At 50.9% G+C, this 20,463-nt stretch overlaps 2 protein-coding genes and 1 long non-coding RNA gene across 4 annotated transcripts in view; 1 reads left to right on the top strand and 2 right to left on the bottom strand.

The window, feature by feature from the left end:
* Positions 1-7,745: 7,745 nt before the first annotated feature.
* Positions 7,746-11,173, bottom strand: LOC122363893 (cell surface glycoprotein 1-like). Its single transcript, XM_043333703.1, has 3 exons — positions 10,915-11,173; positions 9,107-9,637; positions 7,746-8,583 (listed from the first exon to the last, which is right to left on the bottom strand). The coding sequence occupies exons 1-3, from the start codon at positions 10,978-10,980 to the stop codon at positions 7,855-7,857; spliced, it is 1,326 nt and encodes a 441-aa protein (XP_043189638.1). The 5' UTR covers positions 10,981-11,173; the 3' UTR covers positions 7,746-7,854.
* A 3,721-nt stretch (positions 11,174-14,894) lies between these two features.
* Positions 14,895-16,150, top strand: LOC122363892. Its single transcript, XR_006253450.1, has 2 exons — positions 14,895-15,230; positions 15,506-16,150. It is a non-coding gene; the product is annotated as an uncharacterized LOC122363892 (long non-coding RNA).
* A 2,585-nt stretch (positions 16,151-18,735) lies between these two features.
* LOC122363891 (echinoderm microtubule-associated protein-like 2) overlaps positions 18,736-20,463 on the bottom strand; it is a 50,931-nt gene continuing 49,203 nt past the window's right edge. For both annotated transcript variants that reach the window (XM_043333702.1, XM_043333701.1), the window contains 3 exons: positions 20,231-20,414; positions 19,800-19,930; positions 18,736-19,595 (listed from right to left, as the gene is read on the bottom strand). In XM_043333702.1, the coding sequence (XP_043189637.1) occupies positions 19,470-19,595; positions 19,800-19,930; positions 20,231-20,414 (441 nt within the window). In that variant the 3' untranslated portion in view covers positions 18,736-19,469. The remainder of the gene's footprint in view (positions 19,596-19,799; positions 19,931-20,230; positions 20,415-20,463) is intronic.

Genomic DNA, 20,463 nt, shown 5'->3' with positions numbered 1-20,463 from the left:
ACACGCCCCACTTTGTTTTTAACGTAATCCGAGAGAGTGGGTCGCCGCGTGGCTTGATCTCCGGTTCTGCAGAACGACATTCTTGTCCTGTGCTGGCGAGAAATTTTAATGACAACAATACATGATTCAGCCTAAATATGAGTGATGATGGCTTCGATATTGCGGGGGAAGTGGCAGAAGTAAACCAATGAGTGCGTACAATGACGTTTATTCTAATACATCGTCTCTGGAGTGCGTAAATGTGAGAATTCTTGGGTTATTCTACAGCAAAACAGAGCGCTTTAAATGCTTGTGAGTCCTGCAAATAACCACGAGGCTATGCATATAACTCAAAACATAGGTATACGTTTCCCGGTGCACACTTTACACTATTCCCTAAATACCAGACACCGTCTAACGCTAGTCCCAGGAGGCCACCAGCTGACACAAAGCGCGTCGTTCTTTCCGTGCGTGTTTGTGACACGACCCAGACACACTTTCACCCGGCCGGCTGCGCACACACGCCGCGATGGCCCCGCTCGGTCCCAAACACACCCGTCACGGGGCTCTGAGCGCGGCCACGTAACGCCCAAGGTCGGAGTTTCACGGTCGAGGACGGGGGAAGTGAAAGGCTCCGAGCAGCCGCGGTCTGATCTTATGGAGAAAAAGGGTTCAATGGACGGAGATGAGGCGCTGCAACGGGCGAGCGTTTTCATCAGTCACAGTCAGCTCAGTGGTCGGTGCTCGAACTAGTGAAGACAGCGTCTGATTGCTGAGCTTATCGATAAATGGTTTGTTGCTGCGTCGCGTCAGTAGGGAAACCCGGCTCGAGTCGGCTTGGCGTTCGTTATTTCGTTATTATATGCTGATTGGGTAGGCTCGTATTCAGTAGCATGACCATGTTTCCGGAATAATGAACTCGGCGATTGTTGTGTTGTTATGTGTGATACGAGCATTGCGAAACGTTCGACTCTTCATCCTTACGTCGGATTGTTTCTGACTCCTGAAGTTCGCCTATTACAAACATTTACATTGAATTAATAAGTCAGTGCAAGACAAAAAATATAGAAATCAAATCGCATACTTCAGAGCGGCGTGCAATAGTTACATACTCGCAAGCATATGCGACTAGACAGACAGCGTTTACAATTGATTTCTCCTTTTGAGGTGCAATGTCCATGGCACGATGTGCAATGAACAGATCTTTAGAATTAGAAGTCTCTGAATTCTACGTCACAATCTCAGCTGATTTAGGGCTCAGCTTACTGCTAAGACGTATCCGAAGTTACGCTTAGGGCTCCAGAAATACTATCCAAGGACTCCAACTGGCGATTTTCCATGCATTTCCCGGGGCTGCCAAATCCATTGTCCCACAAACTGAACGGGACCCTTGGCCTTCATGTCGCCAGTTTCAACCTGATGCTTATCGTGACGCTCGTGTGTTGCCTTATTAATCACAGCTTCAGCAATATTCGACACAGTGAAGAGCGAAAAGCCCGTGATCAAGCCGACCAGGCCGCCAAGATTTGCCAGGAGTGTCGGCAGGGTGAACGTTCCCGACTCTTCCATTTGGTCTGCCGCCAGGTCCACGCGCAGAGCCAGAAGTGTTTCGCACGTGCCCAATGCGCCGCTAGCGTATACATTTGGTCCAGTGACGTCTTCCTGCAGATAATAGGTGGCTTGCTGACAGGCCGGCTGGCAGTCACAGCCCTGGTGGTCAGACATCAGCTCAAACGGGACGTGATGCGTTGAGTTCGGAGGCGAATGGCATTTCTCGGAAAGAAAAGGAAGACGAAGCCGTGAGATTCGTCTGGTTTCGTTGCTGGTTTTCATTGATGCAAACCTTCTAGCACGGATTTTTTCGAACGGTGACATAATAAGCTCATTAGACACATTGATGTTTGGTAAGCTCCAGCCAAAGCTCTCCTTCAGACAAGCTTCATCAGTGACGTGACGACAGAACACCATTCGCCACCTTTCCCTTCCGACGAATTTCCTACACAGAGGCAGCTGGTCGACGGGTCCGCGAATCTCCGGCAGGTAGGCGTCTGCTGCCACCATGTGGGGCAGCCGGCAGCCGATGTGCGCCGCCAGCCGCCGCCACAGACACTCCTTGAGACACTGGGTGAGCGAGTAGCCCGGCTCCGCGCGGCACGGACGGCGGCGCAGGTTGGCCAGCCTGCGGAGACGTGCTGACACCCGAAGACTGGCTCCCTCGCTCTTGCGGAGCTCTCTGGACGTGGTGGTCGGTACAGACACGCCCAGTTCGGACGGCGGCGTCAGGTCTCCGACGTTCGGTTCGTCGTCTCCGTGGACATAGAGCCGGTAGGAGATGTCAGACCTGCCGGTGAACATAGGCGCTACGCGCAGCTGGAGAACCATACTGACGATGTTGGCACCCAGGCTATGCAGATGCTCACTTGGATGGAAGGTGATGCATCTCATCGGGGCGACTTTCTTCGAGAGGAAATCAACAGGCAGGTAGAAGCGAGACTTCCATACGCCGAGCGGTCCTTCGCTAGGGATGGTGCTCACAATGCTCTTGCCGTGCTTCAACATCAAGTTGTTGATGCTGTTATGGGACTTCAACATGTTCAGAGATGTCTGATTGTAGAACTCGATGATTGACAGGGAACCTTCGGCGAGCTCCTTCAGTTTGTCGCGCATCAGGGCGGTGTCTCTCAGCTCCCCGCCGGGACAGAGGGTCAGCCGGGGGAAGCGCGCCTGGCGTCTCACCACAGTCGAACTGAGAGGCTCCGAGAGAAAATTCATCGCCTGCTCGAAAGTCAGAGTCACCAATAGAGAGAGCAGAGCCAGGCGAACTGTCCATTTCAAAACCAAGGCGACGGTAACAGAGCCACTTCTTTGCCGGCTGACCGAATGCCTATTTTCCATTATATTTCTCCGAGGGAAGGACTGTGCTTCTGATAAGCGCCTTGAGGATGTGTGAATCAGCTCCTCTCTGTATGGAATTGTTTCCATCGTTGCAGAAGAAACTGACCTCGGCAAGTGAAGATGGTGCTGAGTCTCCTCCGTTTCTCTTTCTGTGGCACGATCGGCCACATTCAGAGTATGCATTCTCGAACACTAATACAGCAGCTGAAGGTACCCTTGCTCTGCCGCCATTAACCTCAGCCCTGCGCTTCTTCCTCGTCGAGGAAGCCTCAACTTCTGATCGGTACGCCTACCCAAGTGCGACATAACTGCGACTTTACGCTCCGTATCCATCGCAACGCAGTCAACAAACGCAGGTGGCTGCGGCCCATACTCTCACACACCAATTAATGGGAGGACACAACAGCGGGCGTCAAATGCGCAGACGCTGAATGAGCATTAGCCGCCCATTACTAGCGTTCTAGTCTGTGTGTGCCTTTACAGAGCCTGGTCACGAACATCATTCATGGACTATGGTATTCAGTAAAGATGTCTGCGGGTCTATTACGCAGCTCTCAGGACCCGGTTCGGTCGACATAATTAAAGTCAAGAATGCATGCGCCAGCTATGTGCTATCTAACCAGGGTTTCCCACGTCTAAATTTGTAGCTGTGTTGAATGACAATTATGTGTCTTTATTGAATGGTATAAACGTTCACACTCTCGCAAACGTTCCTTCCATTGCAAAACAGTTTGAACAATTGTAAAATGAAACATACGTGATTGTTTTAAATAAAGGTTGCTTTGTTTTTCCCTGATTTTTGTGCCGTCTAAATTGATTTAATATGCTGTTTAAATGTCAGCACAACATAGGTATAGTGCAAACTAACCCGATCGTCACGAGCTACCAAACCGGCAAACTTTATGAAATCTGATGGCCAATAGTTGCAAACCAAAATGTAAATTAAAATCTAAATCTTTTTGTATTTTGATATGTATTTTAGATATTTGTATTTTGGATGTTATTTTAAAATGTGATTTGTGACTTTAGGTATATTTTACTGACGATGGCACATTGTTGTCGAAACGTCTAAAATACAAAAAGATTTAGATTTTAATTATCATTTTGGTTTGCAACTATTGGCCATCAGATTTTATAAATACCTATGTATAACAATACCGAACAAACCGGCAAACATTTCCCTTCTTAGATTTGTTTTACTACATTACTCAACACTTCGCAGTTACAGGGTGACACAAAAAAAAGCGGTCATCACCAAAATTCGAATAACTTCGGAAGTTTTATTCAGATCATCACCAAACTTCGGCCACTTTAGGTCACACCTATGTAGCAGACATCCACCAAGTTTCAAGTCTTCACTACGAATACTTTTAGTACAGTGTGTGTTTTACGGACGCTCCACAATGTGCTCCAGGTGAGCGCCCCGGCGCTGCAGGGCGTAGGCACACCTGCATCCGGCGGGCAAAGTTGCCGATAACCCGATAAGAATAACGTTTCAGGGGTAGCACACCCCCTGAGCACTGTCTCCAGAGGCCATTGCACTCTGTAAAGTGCACAGCCATCGGGTTATCGACAACTTTGCCCGCCAAATGCAAGTGTGCCTACGCCCTGCAGCGCCGTGGCGCTCACCTGGAGCACATTGTGGAGCGTCAGTAAAACACACACTGTACTCAAAGTATTCGTAGTGAAGACTTGAAACTTGGTGGATGTATGCTACATAGGTGTGACCTTAAGTGGCCAAAGTTTGGTGATGATCTGAATAACACTTCCGAAGTTATTCGAAATTTGGTGATGACCGTTTTTTTTTGTGTCACCCTGTACATGCCTAAAACTTCAGTTATTTCTTTTCAGCTGTTTCACAGATACCCTTCCTACTTGATATTATTTGTTTGTTAGACGTTTATTGCGTAGAAAATCAATTCACGGAATTTTCATTCACCGCGCTACGCATCGGGGCTGAAGAATTTGGACGGCAGCAGGAGGTAGGGCAGGACGCCGGCCACCCGCGACACTCCCGCCCGCGTCGAGCTCGGTCCCAGGAACTGCAGACGCTTCTGCTTCTCCTCTCGCTCGTAGTCGATGGCGGCCAGCACATCGTCATAGTTCTGCAGCGGCGTGCCCAGGATTCCGACTTTGGTCCGGTCCACCTTGAGCGACTCATCCTCCTCCTCGCCTGTCGCCTCTGCAGGCAGTCGGTGCGACAGGGACTGGCGCAGCAGCGGCGAGGTGTTGCGCAGGAGGCCGTAGACGGCGCACTGCGGCGGCGGAGGGCCTGTGTATAAACCGTACACCTTCTTCATGGAGACGTGGGCGGTGGGTGGAGCGGAGCGGCCGGTAGCAGGTGGAGGTGTCGCCGAACTGCCGGGCAGCGGGGGCTGCTGCTCCGAGACGGCCGAGGAGGGTGTCTGGGCCGGCTGGGAGTCCGGGCTGGTAGGCTCTTCACCTTCACCCGACTGAGCTGGTGAACTGGCCGAGTGGTCAGCGCTGGCGTTCGGACCACTCTCTGGCGTCTCCGTGTTACGTGTGCGGCCCGAATTTCCACTGGACACTCTCGTTCCGTGACTCGCTGCGGACACATGTTGAGAGGTTTGACGAGAACCCGAGTGTGGCGCAGGAGAACCATGATGCTGACTGAGGCCCGACGCACCAGATACGTGCCTTCGTCCACTGTTCGCACCGGTGCTTTTTCGGAGGGTCGTGTCGGACTGCCTCCGTCTGGAGGACCCGCTCATGGAGCCTCCCAGCGCTCCGCGTCTCTCACCACCTCCCAGCCGGCGATCGGATGTGGTGCGGGGACTTTGACCGTCGCCGTGGTTCTCGTTGCTGGCCGTCTCCCGGGCGCTTCCTGCGTTTTTGCCTGGGATGATTAGCGTTCTCGCTGAGGTCAGATGATCGAGAGGCGGTGGCACCGCTCGGCGGGACGGGTCAAACCCTGCTGTGCGGAACAGTCGGCCCAGCTCCCTCGCTATGACGGTGACATTGGGACGCCGATAGACGATCCAGACGCACTGCGCCACAAACGCGTTCAGCGCCTCGAAGATCTGTCGGTCGGAGGCGGCGGCGGACTTGTACCCGGCACCCTGCTGGAGATGGTGGAAGTCCAGTCCGCAGCCAAGCAGGTAGGTGCTGTAGATTTGACCGAGCTCGCTCACACACACCTCCATCCTTCTCCGGCGCCCGTCCAGCTGACTCGAGTTGTAGAGCTGACATTCGAGCTGCGCCATAGTCTCCTCCAGCCTCCGAAGCTCGAAGTAGTGGTGGAAGTACTCGATCGCACAGCCGAGGACTTCGTCGATGTGCGGCCACTCGTCGAAGAAGTTCGGGTGTCGGTGAACTCTTGGGAAGAACTGACCGACAGCTCGAGTGGCCACGCGTTTCACGTGCTCCAGAGTCACCACCCCGGGCCGCCGGGCCGGCCGGGCGCCCTCCGTCTTCTCCAGTATCTTCCGGTTGGGTCGGTAGTAGAGTCCGGCGCCGTCCCGGGGTACGGCCTTGGTGCCGGGGTTCGGGTACTGCCGGTAGCGCAGGCCGTAGACGCCGTACCGGTGGCATCTCCACATGTCGTCCAGCGGGATCAGGTAGAAGTCCTCCACGGGGTTGGTGGGGCGCGTGAACACGCTGAAGAGTACGTTGGAGCGTGCGTCCATCAGCCAGCGGCTGTGCGGCGGCAGCGGGCTCTGCAGCTCGGCGGGCAGCTCGGGGTCGTGCGGCGGCGCGACGGCGCGCAGCAGCGCCGGCCAGCTGCGCCGCCACCGCTCCCGGCCGCCCGCGCCCGCCTGGCGCGTCAGCTGCCGCAGCGTGCCCGACGCCGGCTTCTCGTCGTCGCTCTCCTTGATGGCTCGCACGGCGCGCGCGGCCACGTAGCGCTGGTACTCCTTCTCCCGGTTCTCCAGCAGCAGCTCGACGGCGTCATCAGGGTTGAAATCTTCACGCAGGGTACCCGAGGGAATGCCCGTCGCTGGCAGCGAGTCCTTGCGCATGCTGCGGTGAGCTGGAGAACCAGCCTTTGAAGGCTGATTTGGAGGCATTTCGACTGAGTGATGCTGCTGACTCGTTTTATCACATTTTCCGTCTTTGTATTTAATGACAGACACTCATTTTGAAGCAGCGCTGAACTAACATAATCCGAATTTTAAAATTTGGGATCCCCATGTAGCATGTCATATCGCATTAAATAGCCAAGTTCACCGTCTTTTCCTGAATACTCTCTTGATGCTGTCGCAACAAGCAACTATAAGTTATCGCCATCTTACAATTTAAAGTTTTTCAAAGCTTGCTGGAGCTTGGAGACCTCTTCAATACCTTCCATTGGTTTCCTCATGCTTTTCTTACTGCGAATGATATTTTGAAGGAAAGCATCGCCCCCTCTGGCTTCTTTTCCATCGTTACATCACGATTTAGCTTTATCTTCTCTTGAGTTTTAAAGATTTATTTTTTGCTCTAAACGTGAAATAAAAAGCATTGCTCTAGTCACACGAATCATTGAATTTGCCTTCGTGACTGATTACAGCCTTCGCCCTACAAGCCCTAGGAAAGCTATTTTGGTTTTGGCGCCTACCAAAATTTCAAAAGGCCTGAAATTTTGATTGTTTTGATCAAGTTTTGATTGAAGCTTACCAGCTAGTACAACTCGTGACTTCTTTAACGTCTCTCCTTTCACATATCAACAGATGCGAGAAGTGTAACAAAATGATCGAATAGTTCTTCCGTGCAAGCATCCGTAGTTTATAGTTTGTTCATTATTGATCAATATCAGTTGCAACCTATAGCCGTTGGAAATGATAGGCATTTCCCTCATTGCATCGCACTCATGAAGTTTTTCTCTGCAAAATGCATGGTCAACGTTCAAAGTGGTGTCAAGTAATGCAAAAAGCGATATGTTGTGCGGTTTATTGCTCAATCAAAAACAACAAATATTCAGCATAAATCTGATGACCATAACTGTTCGATAGTATAATCTGACAGTCTCTGTTCTTATTTCTACCCCGAGAAATACGCCCACCGCCTATCATTAGCGCGATCGTTTTGCCAGCATCTCTCGCAGTCGGGCAGTCGGTCCGGCGTGTAGCCCTTCTCAAAACAGTAGTCCAGGCTCATCCAGCAGCAGCCTGTCGCTAGCGGTCCCACGCAGGGGATCATACACGGCTCGCACTGGTTGGAGGCGATCACTGACTGAACGCCCCCGCTCGGATATGGGGCTGGGGAGGAGGGTTTAGGAGTCGGGGGCTGAGTGGGTTTTGGTGTAGGGGGAGGCGTGGTCTTTGGTACAGATGCCTGCGGAATCAACCATGTGTTGTCTAGAGACTGGTCCGAGGCTGGTTTGGTCGTTGTGACGGCCACAGGCTCGGGTCTCCGGGTAGGTGGTGTGGTTTTGGGTGGCGGTGGGGTGGTTACCACTTCTATGTCCTGGAAGCCCAGGGAGGGGGACGTCTCCTGGGAGGTCGCTCCCGTTGGAGGGGTGGGCGACGGTGGCAGTGGAGAGGGAGAGGGAGAGGGAGAGGGAGAGGGAGAGGGAGAGGGAGAGGGAGAGGGAGAGGGAGAGGGAGAGGGAGAGGGAGAGGGAGAGGGAGAGGGAGAGGGAGAGGGAGAGGGAGAGGGAGAGGGAGAGGGAGAAGGTGATGGCGAAGGCGAGGGAGAGGGAGAAGGCGTTATATTCGTGCGGATCTCCTGGTCCAGCGCAGAGCCGATGGTGTCCGTTCCCCGCACCGCCTGTCAAAACGTCAGAACGTTAGTGCACTGCCCACGTACAGACCTGTCGGTGAGTGGGGGGGGGGGGGGGATAGGGAAACATTGCTCGTATCGATCGCCGTTCCGATAGATAACTTGAAGGCTGATCTATAGTTGGCTTATCTATTTGGAAATAAAATGCGAAAAGCGAGACAATGATGAGATATGCATAATGTTGCTTTTTTCTGCATAATTGAATCATAAATCAATATGATACAGATATCTAGCATCATTTATCAACGTTTTCTTTTTTTTACTTTTAACTGAAACAGCCATTTGCACAACAATTATACCTTATACATACACAATGAAATAGTTAAATGATACAGATGAGCCGATGAAGTGTAGGAACGTAAAGGTAGAATTGTTTAATTGAATAAGAGAACTAAGAAAAGGAAACGGATGGTCGTTTAACTAAGAAAAGGAAAAGGATGGTCGTTTCTACCCTAGTTTACCGTCTTTCTATGTGTGGCATGCCAAGACCGCCACCATCCATCCCGCTCACCGTCGTGGTTCCGTTGGACCACGGCTCGGAGCCGTCGACGCTGCGAGACACGGCCTTGTTCTCCCTGCTGACGGTACCGCCATCCCCTGCCGTCACGGTAGCCGAGTTCACCGAGCTGCGCGTGCTCTCCGTGCCGGTCCGGTCGTCCGTGCCCGTGAGCGTCACATTCTCATCACGGTCCGTGCGCAGCTGGCGGACCTGGAGCGCGGTGCCGCCGTCCGGCTCGCTGACGCTCAGGCGGTTCTCGCGGGTGCGCTGCGCCGACTGTATCCGCGACGTGCCGCTGGGCCCGGTGCGGTTGTCGTCTTTGAGCTGGGTGTCGGTGCGGCCGAGGTAGGCGAACCCGCCGTCGGTGGTGGACGAGGCGGCGCGCTGCTGCTCCTGGCCATTGCTGACCGAGGCCGTCGACCGGCTGGTGTTGGTCGTGTTGTGGAACGCGCCCGAGGTGATCTGGCGGGTCTCCGAGCTCTGCGAGGTGCTGGTCTGGGAGCGCGTCACGTCCCGACTGGTGGTTCTGCTCACCACCTCACCCTGCAGCGGAGGAGGGAGCGGTGAGCGAGGTGAGAACATCGCAAAGTAGCGCACGTTTTCATCCTGGATACAAACATCAGCTTGTCTTCGAAACTTTAGCCACAGGTAACTGATCAAATCAGACACAGGTAGGTACGCAAATGAGACGTCGACCCCGGAAGTCAGAACCACGCAACAGCCGATACTCAAAAATCGCAGTAAACCCGCCCTTTGAATTACGATCAGAGCTTTTTACAGCTCTTAACCCTATTCCTGGCGGGCTCCGCCGGGACAAGAAACTGGCGGGGGGGGGGGCCGATTCGGCCCCCCCTGAGATCTCGAGAACGAAGCAAGATAGCGACAAGCGGTAAACGGCATCGGATACGCATGGACAAGGTCTACAATTTTTACCAAGGTCATTTTCAGGTCAGGTCAAAGATGACGTCACAGGGGTCGAAAAAGTCAAAATGGCGGCGCTAGATATGGAGAGAGTTTTTCTCGAATAACTTTCGAATTAGTCAAGATAGGAACAAACTAAGGGCATCATCGTGATCCTCTCGTCAATCCGCATCGAATGATATATATGTTGACCTCGAAAGGTCAAGGTCAAAGGTTGACCTCAGGTCACGTGACCTCGAGGTCATCATGTATATCATTCGATGCGTCTTGACGAGCTGAACACAATGAGACCATCCACGCGTCTGTATCTTGTTCCTGTACGGAGTTATTGGCCAAAAACCTTTGGTGACCTTTGATGACGTCACATGACCTCACAGCTGCCCAACAGCAAAACAGACCTCAAGGTAGTGAAGGTTGATCGTATATGAAGTCATGTATGGTATATGGGGCCATTCCGACCCGTTTTAGTGGTAAAAACAGGGAGTTGATTTTTCCCCCATTGACTTATAATGGGGAGGTCGCGAAACTGACCTGACCTTAGGTCACCGATATCAAAATTCCGAGATATACAAATTGCACATACTGGTACCCTAACTAAAGCCTGAAGAGAAGAAATTGATCGGTCAAAAACTCTAGCTCTGGCGTGATTGCAAACTTTTCTGAGGTAGGGTCACCAAACCGCCTCTGGTGACCTGACCTGAGGTCAGATCAACTCAAAATTTTCAGACATGTTGCGTAGAAGCCTTATAGGAAAAGTCAGAAAATTTGAGCTTCCTAGCTCAACGCGTTTGGGAGAAATAACCAAAAAACCTCAGGGGGGGGGCTCCTGAGGCCCCCCCCCCCGCCAGGAATAGGGTTAAACCACACCAGACCGCTAACCCTGAAGACCCAGAGCTCACCTGCCCGAGTGTGGCCGGCAGGCCGGTTGCTACGAGCACCACCAGGAGCGGCAGGAGGGGCGCCATCGGAGGGTGTCGCCGCGGCGCCGGCAGCCGGAGCGCACCGCTCACTGCGGCCCGTCGTGACGGAGCGCGGCGGACCTGTCAGCGACCTCCGGCTCAGGCCGTGACAGCAGCCCCCCGCCCTGCCCGCTGGCCACCCACGCCGTCCCTGCTGCTGACCGCGACCCCGCGCCTCTGACAGTCGCCCACCCCGCCGCCGCTCGGCCGACCGACCTCTGAGCTGCTGACCTTTACGGCAGAGCCCACGTGGGACGGAGCGCGGATCGTGCAGCGCGGCGCACACGGACGTCGGAAACGGCGATCCGGGTCGGCCGGTGGCAGGGTTCAGAGAAAGGAAGCGAACTGCGAACATCGCGGCTTGGTTTTGGTGTCGGGTACAAACTTGGGGCAAACAAGCCAGGGGTGAAGTTTATCAGTTGTCACTTTTCATGACGGGAAAATAAAGGGAGAATAACAGAAACGTAATATGCACTTAGGCTACATGCTATTAACTTTATCATAGCACTTTTTTTGCACGTTAAACCAGGAGTCGACAGCTTTGCCCGGAGTCGGAGTCGGAGTTGGAGTCACTGAAAGTTAACATTGCATAGCTCAAAATCATGCCCTACGCCTGTTTGCTTGACGATATTTCGTTCGTTCTGCGTTCACCTTTCAAAATCGGATTTTGTTGAAGCGGAAGACATACCCCTGTTTTGGACGAGCGTTTTCGTCGAAAAAAGCTGAAGAGGGCTGCTGCGTCCAAACCTGTTTTGCATGCTATTTAAAAAGTGTTTACTTGCAATGCAAGACCTTGGAACGTTCAAAGGATCGCTCCTGGCAAGATAAAAAGATCTCCGACATTTAGTTAGTTTCATTATATGAACTTCAGAGCTATGTCCAGAGTCTGGTCTCGAGTCGGCGTCGGAGTCTGAGTCGATTTTTGAAGTCAGAGTCGAAGTCGGAGTCGGAGTCACCTTAATTAATCCATTGACCTTGCAACCCCACGTTAAACCCATTTGGCCAGAGGAAGATTTAAGTACACGTTCTTTAAAAAGAAAATATTTTTTCTTCATTTGGAATGAACCATGATGACAGCCAAGGTGAAAATGAGCGCCGTTGACCTTTAACGATGTTCCCGCCCACATAGATATGCTCGTTCCTGACACGCAGCCACTGGCGCCGAACAGATTTGCCGTCGGCATTTTCAATCGACGGGTCTGGCCGGTCTGTCAAAGCAGTACTGCTTCTTACGTAAACGGCTTCATGTTGAGCGGGATCTAACGGAGACGCCGTTTTTCTGACTGTTCAATGTTCATAGCTAATTGCAATGCTAAGCTAATACGCTAATGTTTTAGTTTAAAAGACATAACTTGTTTGATTTTGATTTGCTCGTTTTTCTACGGTAGGTAAGTCGGTAACGAGGAGCATGTGAATAACACATTCATGTAGACACCATATAATGAACTTAAACCAACCATTTAGCTGTATACATACTTAACCCTATTCCTGGCGGGGGGGCCTCAGGAGCCCCCCCCCCCCTGAGGTTTTTTGGTTATTTCTCCCAAGCGCGTTGAGCTAGGAAGCTCAAATTTTCTGACTTTTCCTAAAAGGCTTCTACGCAACATGTCTGAAAATTTTGAGTTGATCTGACCTCAGGTCAGGTCACCAGAGGCGGTTTGGTGACCCTACCTCAGAAAAGTTTGCAATCACGCCAGAGCTAGAGTTTTTGACCGATCAATTTCTTCTCTTCAGGCTTTAGTTAGGGTACCAGTATGTGCAATTTGTATATCTCGGAATTTTGATATCGGTGACCTAAGGTCAGGTCAGTTTCGCGACCTCCCCATTATAAGTCAATGGGGGAAAAATCAACTCCCTGTTTTTACCACTAAAACGGGTCGGAATGGCCCCATATACCATACATGACTTCATATACGATCAACCTTCACTACCTTGAGGTCTGTTTTGCTGTTGGGCAGCTGTGAGGTCATGTGACGTCATCAAAGGTCACCAAAGCTTTTTGGCCAATAACTCCGTACAGGAAGAAGATACAGACGCGTGGATGGTCTCATTGTGTTCAGCTCGTCAAGACGCATCGAATGATATACATGATGACCTCGAGGTCACGTGACCTGAGGTCAACCTTTGACCTTGACCTTTCGAGGTCAACATATATATCATTCGATGCGGATTGACGAGAGGATCACGATGATGCCCTTAGTTTGTTCCTATCTTGACTAATTCGAAAGTTATACGAGAAAAACTCTCTCCATATCTAGCGCCGCCATTTTGACTTTTTCGACTCCTGTGACGTCATCTTTGACCTGACCTGAAAATGACCTTAGTAAAAATTGTAGATCTTGACCGTGCGTATCCGATGCCGTTTACTGTTTGTCGCTGCGATGTGTAGTTTTTGAGATCTGAAGGGGGGGCCGAATCGGCCCCCCCCCCCGCCAGTTTCTTGTCCCGGCGGAGCCCGCCAGGAATAGGGTTAAGCATATTGTTTGCATGTAGAATGTAGAGTTAGAAGTATGAAATAATGCTTAGTGTAAGCAGTTTCCGTTCAGGTTTCAACGATGACCTCAACACATCGCTTCAATTTGCTTTCGAGCTACAACAGGGAAAGCTCTGCGTGAGGGCCGCGACCGCATCATTTTCAACCTTTGACTTTCAACCTTCAACCTATAAGGTCTTATAAAGGCTTATAAGTCCCATTACTACATATTTCCCCAGTGTCATTCTTAGTGGCATTCATTGGAAAGAAATGGCTGCATATCACAAAATAATCACTTTCCTATAAGCATATGCTGCAAGTGCACAATGTACAGGCAGACATCTCAATACTGACCCTCGTGTGAAAATTCGCAGTGATGGGAAAACATGGTGAATGACGCTGATGCAGTTACCCGTCTACATAACGACCATGTGCGCACCACGCACCACCAGCTTCGGAAGCACGTGTTATAGACGTGCAATTATAGTCACATAAACTGGCGCGTGAGGGGATACAATACATTATACAAGTCATGTGGCTGACGAACTGTGTGCATTTTACTGATGCCGCGCCGTAACTCGTAAATTAAAGAGTTTACGTGTAAGCTGTTATGGTGGTTCCCAAACGTCAACTGACAGAGTGAGAAGAGCGTTCACGGCGACTGTTGTTTATTTGCTTTACATCCAGCCCCCATAATCCAAGATAGGTATATTCTCCTGAAACATAAATGCAGGCGTACATGTCGCATGTAATCTGAGGCTTTATCGGGGCGCCGTTTATTTTCTCTCCTACGTCAGGTCAGGTTGCTTGCCTTCCTGTTCAGTTTTTTTGTCCTCTTTGTGGCCGGAATGTCCAATTGTTTACAAGCCTCCGGATTGTAGAGAAACTGCGGACTTCTCCAAGGTAACCGCAATGTTGACAACGCATTTAATCCTCAGCAGACCTCCCAATCTAAAGGTTTTCTATGTTTGCTCGAACCGGGGTACTGATAAAGCTGCACCACCACAGTCTCCTCCCATAGAGCTAAAACGTAATGCGAGAGAAGAACTATGACGAGAAGCAGAAAGTTATGTCACGTTTTGAGATGTTATATGAGCCAATGAAGTGGAAGTCAGTGAGCATCTTTTTAATTCAACGCTAGGTCAATTCCAAGAAACAACATTTTAGCCTGCTTTGGAAAACGAGTCAAGACCTCAGTGGGGCTGTTCCTAACTGACATACCGGCACCAACGCTTTCTTTCTCATAGCGCCCTCCCGAAATAACCTCTTAAAACATTAATTCAAACAGGAAAAAACAGTCGGGTTGAAAAGGTCCTTTAACCTTGTAAAGCGGCTGCTCTCGGTTCGGACAGCACCATGAATGTCAGGAGGCCCTGCAGGGAAGGGACGGTCACTGACATTCATTGCGACACATCTCGCTGTCAATCCAGAGTTAGACACGCAGCCAAAAAGTCGAGTTCGGGTGACGGCCCGCGCCGTGGTACCACTCTGCTAGCCAGAGGCGCGGTCAGCGGACCGGCCGACCACCGCGGACCATCAGCGGACCATCAGTGGACCATTAGCGGACCATCAGCGGACTATCAGCGGACCATCAGCGGACCATCAGCGCGGACCATCAGCGGACCATCACAGGCCGTTCCTGGTGTGACCACTGCCGAGAGCGGTCTGACCGACTCCGCCGATCCCAACGATGGTGGGCAGGATGGCCTGCTGGGCTGTGCTGGTGACTCAGGCGCTGTTGCTGAGCCCGGTGGCGACCTTAGGGGACGTGACGTCACCCAAAGTAAGCGGGGGTGGTCGAGTTTGGCATCGATAAAAGGGAACAGGGTCAGGGTCGTGCGATTTTTAGGTACTTGGGCGTCGATGGTTTGATGCGGCACTACATGCTGGACCCTCTTCATTTGTGATATCGTAGGTATTCAGTAATCGTTATACAATTTGGAAAAATTAAAATCACATTAGAAGTCGATACCTAATTGCAAATATATTCAAGGTTCAGTAAGGGCTTTTTTTGCCGCATTTCTTCTTCAGGCATAACGTATTTTGTCTTTCTTCCAGGCTCCTAAGGTAACCGTGCCGGATCAGGAATCCGACAAGGCCATCGATGTGAACAAGACCAGTCCGACGTCTTCATTGGATGGAGGGACAATCATTATGACAATCCCAGGCGGCATTGTACACAAGCAAGGTCCGCCTCCCGCTCACCAGCCGGTCAAAAAGAAACGCTGCCAAAAACCATGCATCGGAAAATTATACCATGCGTATCAAACACACGCTGCTGCAGCTCCAATCGACTCTTCTGTATCTCAAAATAAAACTGCCGGTGTTTTTGCCAGGGCTGCCCCAGCTCCTAGCAAGCCCTCGGCAGCTCCAAGAAGGGGTGCCCTCTTCCTGCCGTCCCGAGCTCGTACCGCAGTGGCAGTGCGATTCGTTCGCACTCCCTGTAAACTCGTCAAGAAGCGCAACTGCTGCCTGATCGAAACCCTCGGCAGTTACTCGTGCTCTTGTCTCAAGGTGGATAAGAAGTGTTTCGAAATTAAGAGGGTGAGGGTGCTTGTGCCGTTCGAGACCATCTACCCACCGTGTCCGAAATGCTACGATCTGTGCGATCACAACCGACGAATATGCTGCCGACTGTGGCCCTGCAAATGACCGATCCAAACACCGACCTGTGTTATTATTGGAAATACAAAGTCCAGTTAAGTGCCTTATCTAAAGACTATGTGGAGCAATTAACCATTAATCACGATCTCAACCCTTCTACCTTGTCGATAAAAACAAGTTTCACGAGAAGCGCGCCGTTCGCTGTCATCCAAGCACAGACACTGGCCTCTAGAGAAGTGCACCTATTGGATGCCACTCCCGGTTGAACTTGTTCTTGTTCACGGACTTGGCATGCGGTAAATTCTAAGCCGACATGCCTCCTTCGACGAGGTTGCCTTTTTACGAAACATGAAAATTATCAGCAAACACAATCCCTTCAGAATATATTGGAAAAAGATATCTGAAAAGTATTTAAGAGTATGGACCCAGAGTCTGAAATAAAGCTTATCTATCTATCTATCTATCTATATCAAAACGATATTCAATTTTCGTAAGCTCTCCAAGGTATAATTTCAATCATGTATAAACTAGTCTTTAGAAATGAAGCCGAAGCAGAGGCTCACACTCATCCAATGCACAGATAATGAAGAAGGCAAATGAGAGGCCATCGAATCTGAATGCTCCATTTCAAGTCGAGCCAGATTGTCAATCTCGAACCACAAGCGTTTGCTGGCTTAGGACAGGGAACGCGGGGGCTTATGGCTGTCCGCCCACTGCCATAGAATGCCACCATGTCACTGAAAGCGCGGCTATGAACCGGTGATAGCGGCGGCCAGGACTATCGAAACCAGATCGGGGAAGCAAGTGAAGCATTCGAATATCATGCATTTAGGGTTTAAATGGTCCTAGGTTGTGAAAATCATTAACTCCCACGTAAGACTTCTCATAGTTACTTTTTGCACTAGACGTCGTTTTAAACGCAACATAACTTTAATTCACTCGCAAATAACTAGCATACATTCACGCTTCACCAGGCAACATAGGCGTCGCCAGACATTTTCGGTTGGGGGGGGGGGGCAAAATCAAGTTTTGTGTTAAATCTTGCCTTTCCCCAGCCGTTACTCACTCGTTTTACATATCATTCGACGCGCAATGGTGCGAAAAATCCGAGGTGACAAAGTTTTCCTTCTAGCTATAGCATGCATTTAAAAAAACAACAATATTTTGACATTTCTGGACAAAAACGACCGTTAGAATCACAGTGGCTGCGAGTGCCGACGCACTGCAGAGGGCCCCTGTGCAGACTCTCGTCGCTCATGATCATTACCCAGAAGGTGAAAAACGCTCCATTTGAATCGGATCACCTCGCTAAAACCTCCATTCACGCATGCATGCCGAGGTTTTACGTGAAATGCATAGGGCTTATCCCAGCCGCCGATTGTAGCTAAGAATTGGGCATTCGGCGGAGACTGAGAGAGAATGTCGGAAGTGTGAATCGGAAGTACATCATTCATCCTTGCTGCAGTGAGAAGAAATGTTTTGTTCACTCGAGTGTGAACAAAAATTTTCTGGTTTTTCGAGTGAAGGGAAGCGCTGCAAACGCGACCAAAAATATTTAACGGAACCAAAAGTTACGCACGGCATAGCGGCAAGGGATCCCTTAGAGATAGGATTGCGACTTCCAAGCCATTTCAGGCCACTCAGGGTCAGTGTGGAGTCTCAGAAGCCTGCTTAGGATCCCGGAGATCGGCGTGGGTCACCCCAAATATTTACGTGTATGTGGTGCTTTAGGGCTTTCCGAGCCTAAGGTGGGCCCGGAAAGCCCCGCTTTAGGGCACACGAGCTTTCAGAAGCCAGTGTGGGTGGCGGGCGCTAAGAGACTAGGCCCAGGGTGAGCCTGGAGCCCTCGAATAAGAGTGTGAACCGTCGGGGTCTGTGTCGAATCCTTAAGGACCCTACGTTGGTAGGGACATAAGAAACATGTGTTGCGGCCCTCAGAGGGACACGTGAGTTGTGACCCCTCAGATGCCGGGTTGGGGTTAGTAAAGTCTGTCGCCTCAAAAGTTCGGCTGAACTATCATAGGCCAGTTGAGGTGTTCAGAAATTTTCGAAGGCATCCTCAAAGAATCGTGTGGCCCTTCAGAGGTCTACGTATGTATAATGTCCTCAAAGATCCCTGTATCAGTATGGGCCCTCTAGAGAACATGGACACCAGTGGGACTCTCAGAGGCCGGTTTGGGCCCTCCGAAAGCTTCTTAGAGCTCAGTGGAGCTCCTTAGGAGCCTGTGTGAAAAGCAGGCTCATAGCCCTGCGGCACTTGAACGGTACTTGTGCCTGTCGCAGACATTTGACGAGAGTTGAGAAAGGCCCCGAAGATTTCGTGTCACGCTTTGAACGAAAATTATGTGTCAGCACTCCAAAATTTATGAAAATCAGCTACAAAATGTAATAAAGAACCAACTAGGAACATGGCATGAATCATGGCATTGACATTCCGAGTCTGGAGTCGGAGTCTTGAAGATTTTGGCGACTGCGACTCTGACTTTGGTTTGAACTGCACGCTCCAACAGTCTGACCTCACAGGCATTCTCAGAAAGGTACCCCCATTTTTTTCCCCGACTCCAAAATCTTATCGGATCTGTATCGATCTCAGGGGGTGCCCGGTCCGAGGTTGGGGGGGGGGGGGCAAGCCGCCCCGCTTGCCCCCCCCCCCCGTGGCGACGCTACTGCCAGGCAAACACATATTATTAGCGTAAGCCTTTATTACAAAATAAACTCCGAGCAAGACATGCGGCTGACAAACATGAAAAGACATCACAAGGTATCGTTCGTGGCATAGCTCATCTACAGGAGTTACTGCCTCTTTTCTACGCGTCATTAAACGTCACGGAAATGTGCGCGTGACATTTACTCTCAGATATCATAACATCGCTCTCCTCTTCGACTTCTGTGTATAATCCGCGCCTCGTATTATTGTTGAACATGCTCGTATACTAGTAAGTAAGGTCGTAAGCACTTAGCTAGTGATAGCCACGAACAATAAATACAAGAAAATATTAAAGTGCGGCATCAATAATTGACCGCCTCTACGTGATGCACAGATTGATTAGGTTTAAAACACCGCAGTAAGATTGACATGCCAGAAATAATTTCGTTAAGACGATACAGAGTTACAGGCAGAGCAACATTGATGTGCTGTTGTTACTAGCATTGGGCGACACCAACGGCCTGAAACCTGAAATAATAAGTGTTTGTGACAGCGTGCATTACCTAACAGGAAACATTTGATGTCACATTGCTCTCTAAGCTGATTGACAATAGCGAGGACAAAAATCTGTATAGCGTTTCAGAAGAGACTCGCATAGGCTGTATAACCTGTACCATTTCTGCCACATCAAAAACACATATCGCAAAGGAATGACCGGTACAGCGAGTGACGCGCCGTCAGCGCTGCGGCGGCGGATGGGCGAACTAGCGTTTACTCGACGGCCCACTGGAGGACAGCCATGTCGCGGCCGCCCGTGGACAGCAGCCGATCGTCCTCGGCGAAAAACTCCACATGGGTCACGTGACTGCTGTGACCCTGGTACGAGTGGTTCGTGGTCTGAAAAAGGACGAAGAGTTATGAGTATGACATCAACTTCCTAAATTAGTACGTGGCGCATTATACGATTACAGACATAAACATACACCTTTTTACAAAAATCACGAGGCACTAGAGTCAGAACGGCGAAGGAAGAAACTGATGACCTACCGTATTCTGACCAACTGGAAGAGCGGAGGACACCCCTTCCACCAGACACCTTACCTTGGCCTGGTTGGCGGGGTAGGGGAACAGTTTGACGCGTCCCCAGTCGTCTCCCGCTGCCATCAGGGAGCCGTCGTTGGAGCGGCAGCACGTGTTGACGTCTGTGCCGTCCGCGTCCTCCGGGTAAATACCTGAGAGGTGAGACACGAGACCTCAGACAGTGCTAATATAATTCAGTGCCAGCGCTCGACCTGTAAAAGTGCTTGCAATGCCCGCCACACTTTCAGACAGGATTCATGGTGCGGTAAAATATACACGTAGGACGTAGGTCTCGCAAGCCACAACCTTCGTCTCTGCTGAACGACTTTCCAGCACTCTCTTTCCATCAAGCAGATCTCTCTCCGTAGTTATAAGATCTCCAATAGTGTGTGCTAGGAGTATGAGTATCGACATCGCCTTCACCGGGGTCAGCTGACGGTGCTGCCACCTACCGACAGAGTTGAAGGCCAGCGTGCAGGTGTGGCTGGCCCACTCGGTGTCGCGTAGCTCGGAGGCCTGGGTGACCTGCCGGCCGGTGGCGGCCGTCCAGTACAGCAGCTCGTAGTCGCCAGAGTTGGTGCGCAGCAGGGTCGAGTCAGCCGACCAGTCCAGGTGCGTGATGAAGCTCGAGTGGCCCTGGGGCGAGAGGAGTCGGGTGGACGGTGACTTCGGGCAAAAAAGGTCC

Source organism: Amphibalanus amphitrite, unplaced genomic scaffold (assembly GCF_019059575.1).
Source record: "Amphibalanus amphitrite isolate SeventyFive unplaced genomic scaffold, NRLGWU_Aamphi_draft 000646F_arrow, whole genome shotgun sequence".
Classification (NCBI taxonomy): domain Eukaryota; kingdom Metazoa; phylum Arthropoda; class Thecostraca; order Balanomorpha; family Balanidae; genus Amphibalanus; species Amphibalanus amphitrite.
Note: the sequence above shows the minus strand (reverse complement) of the source record. Positions and strands in the feature narration are given on the sequence as shown.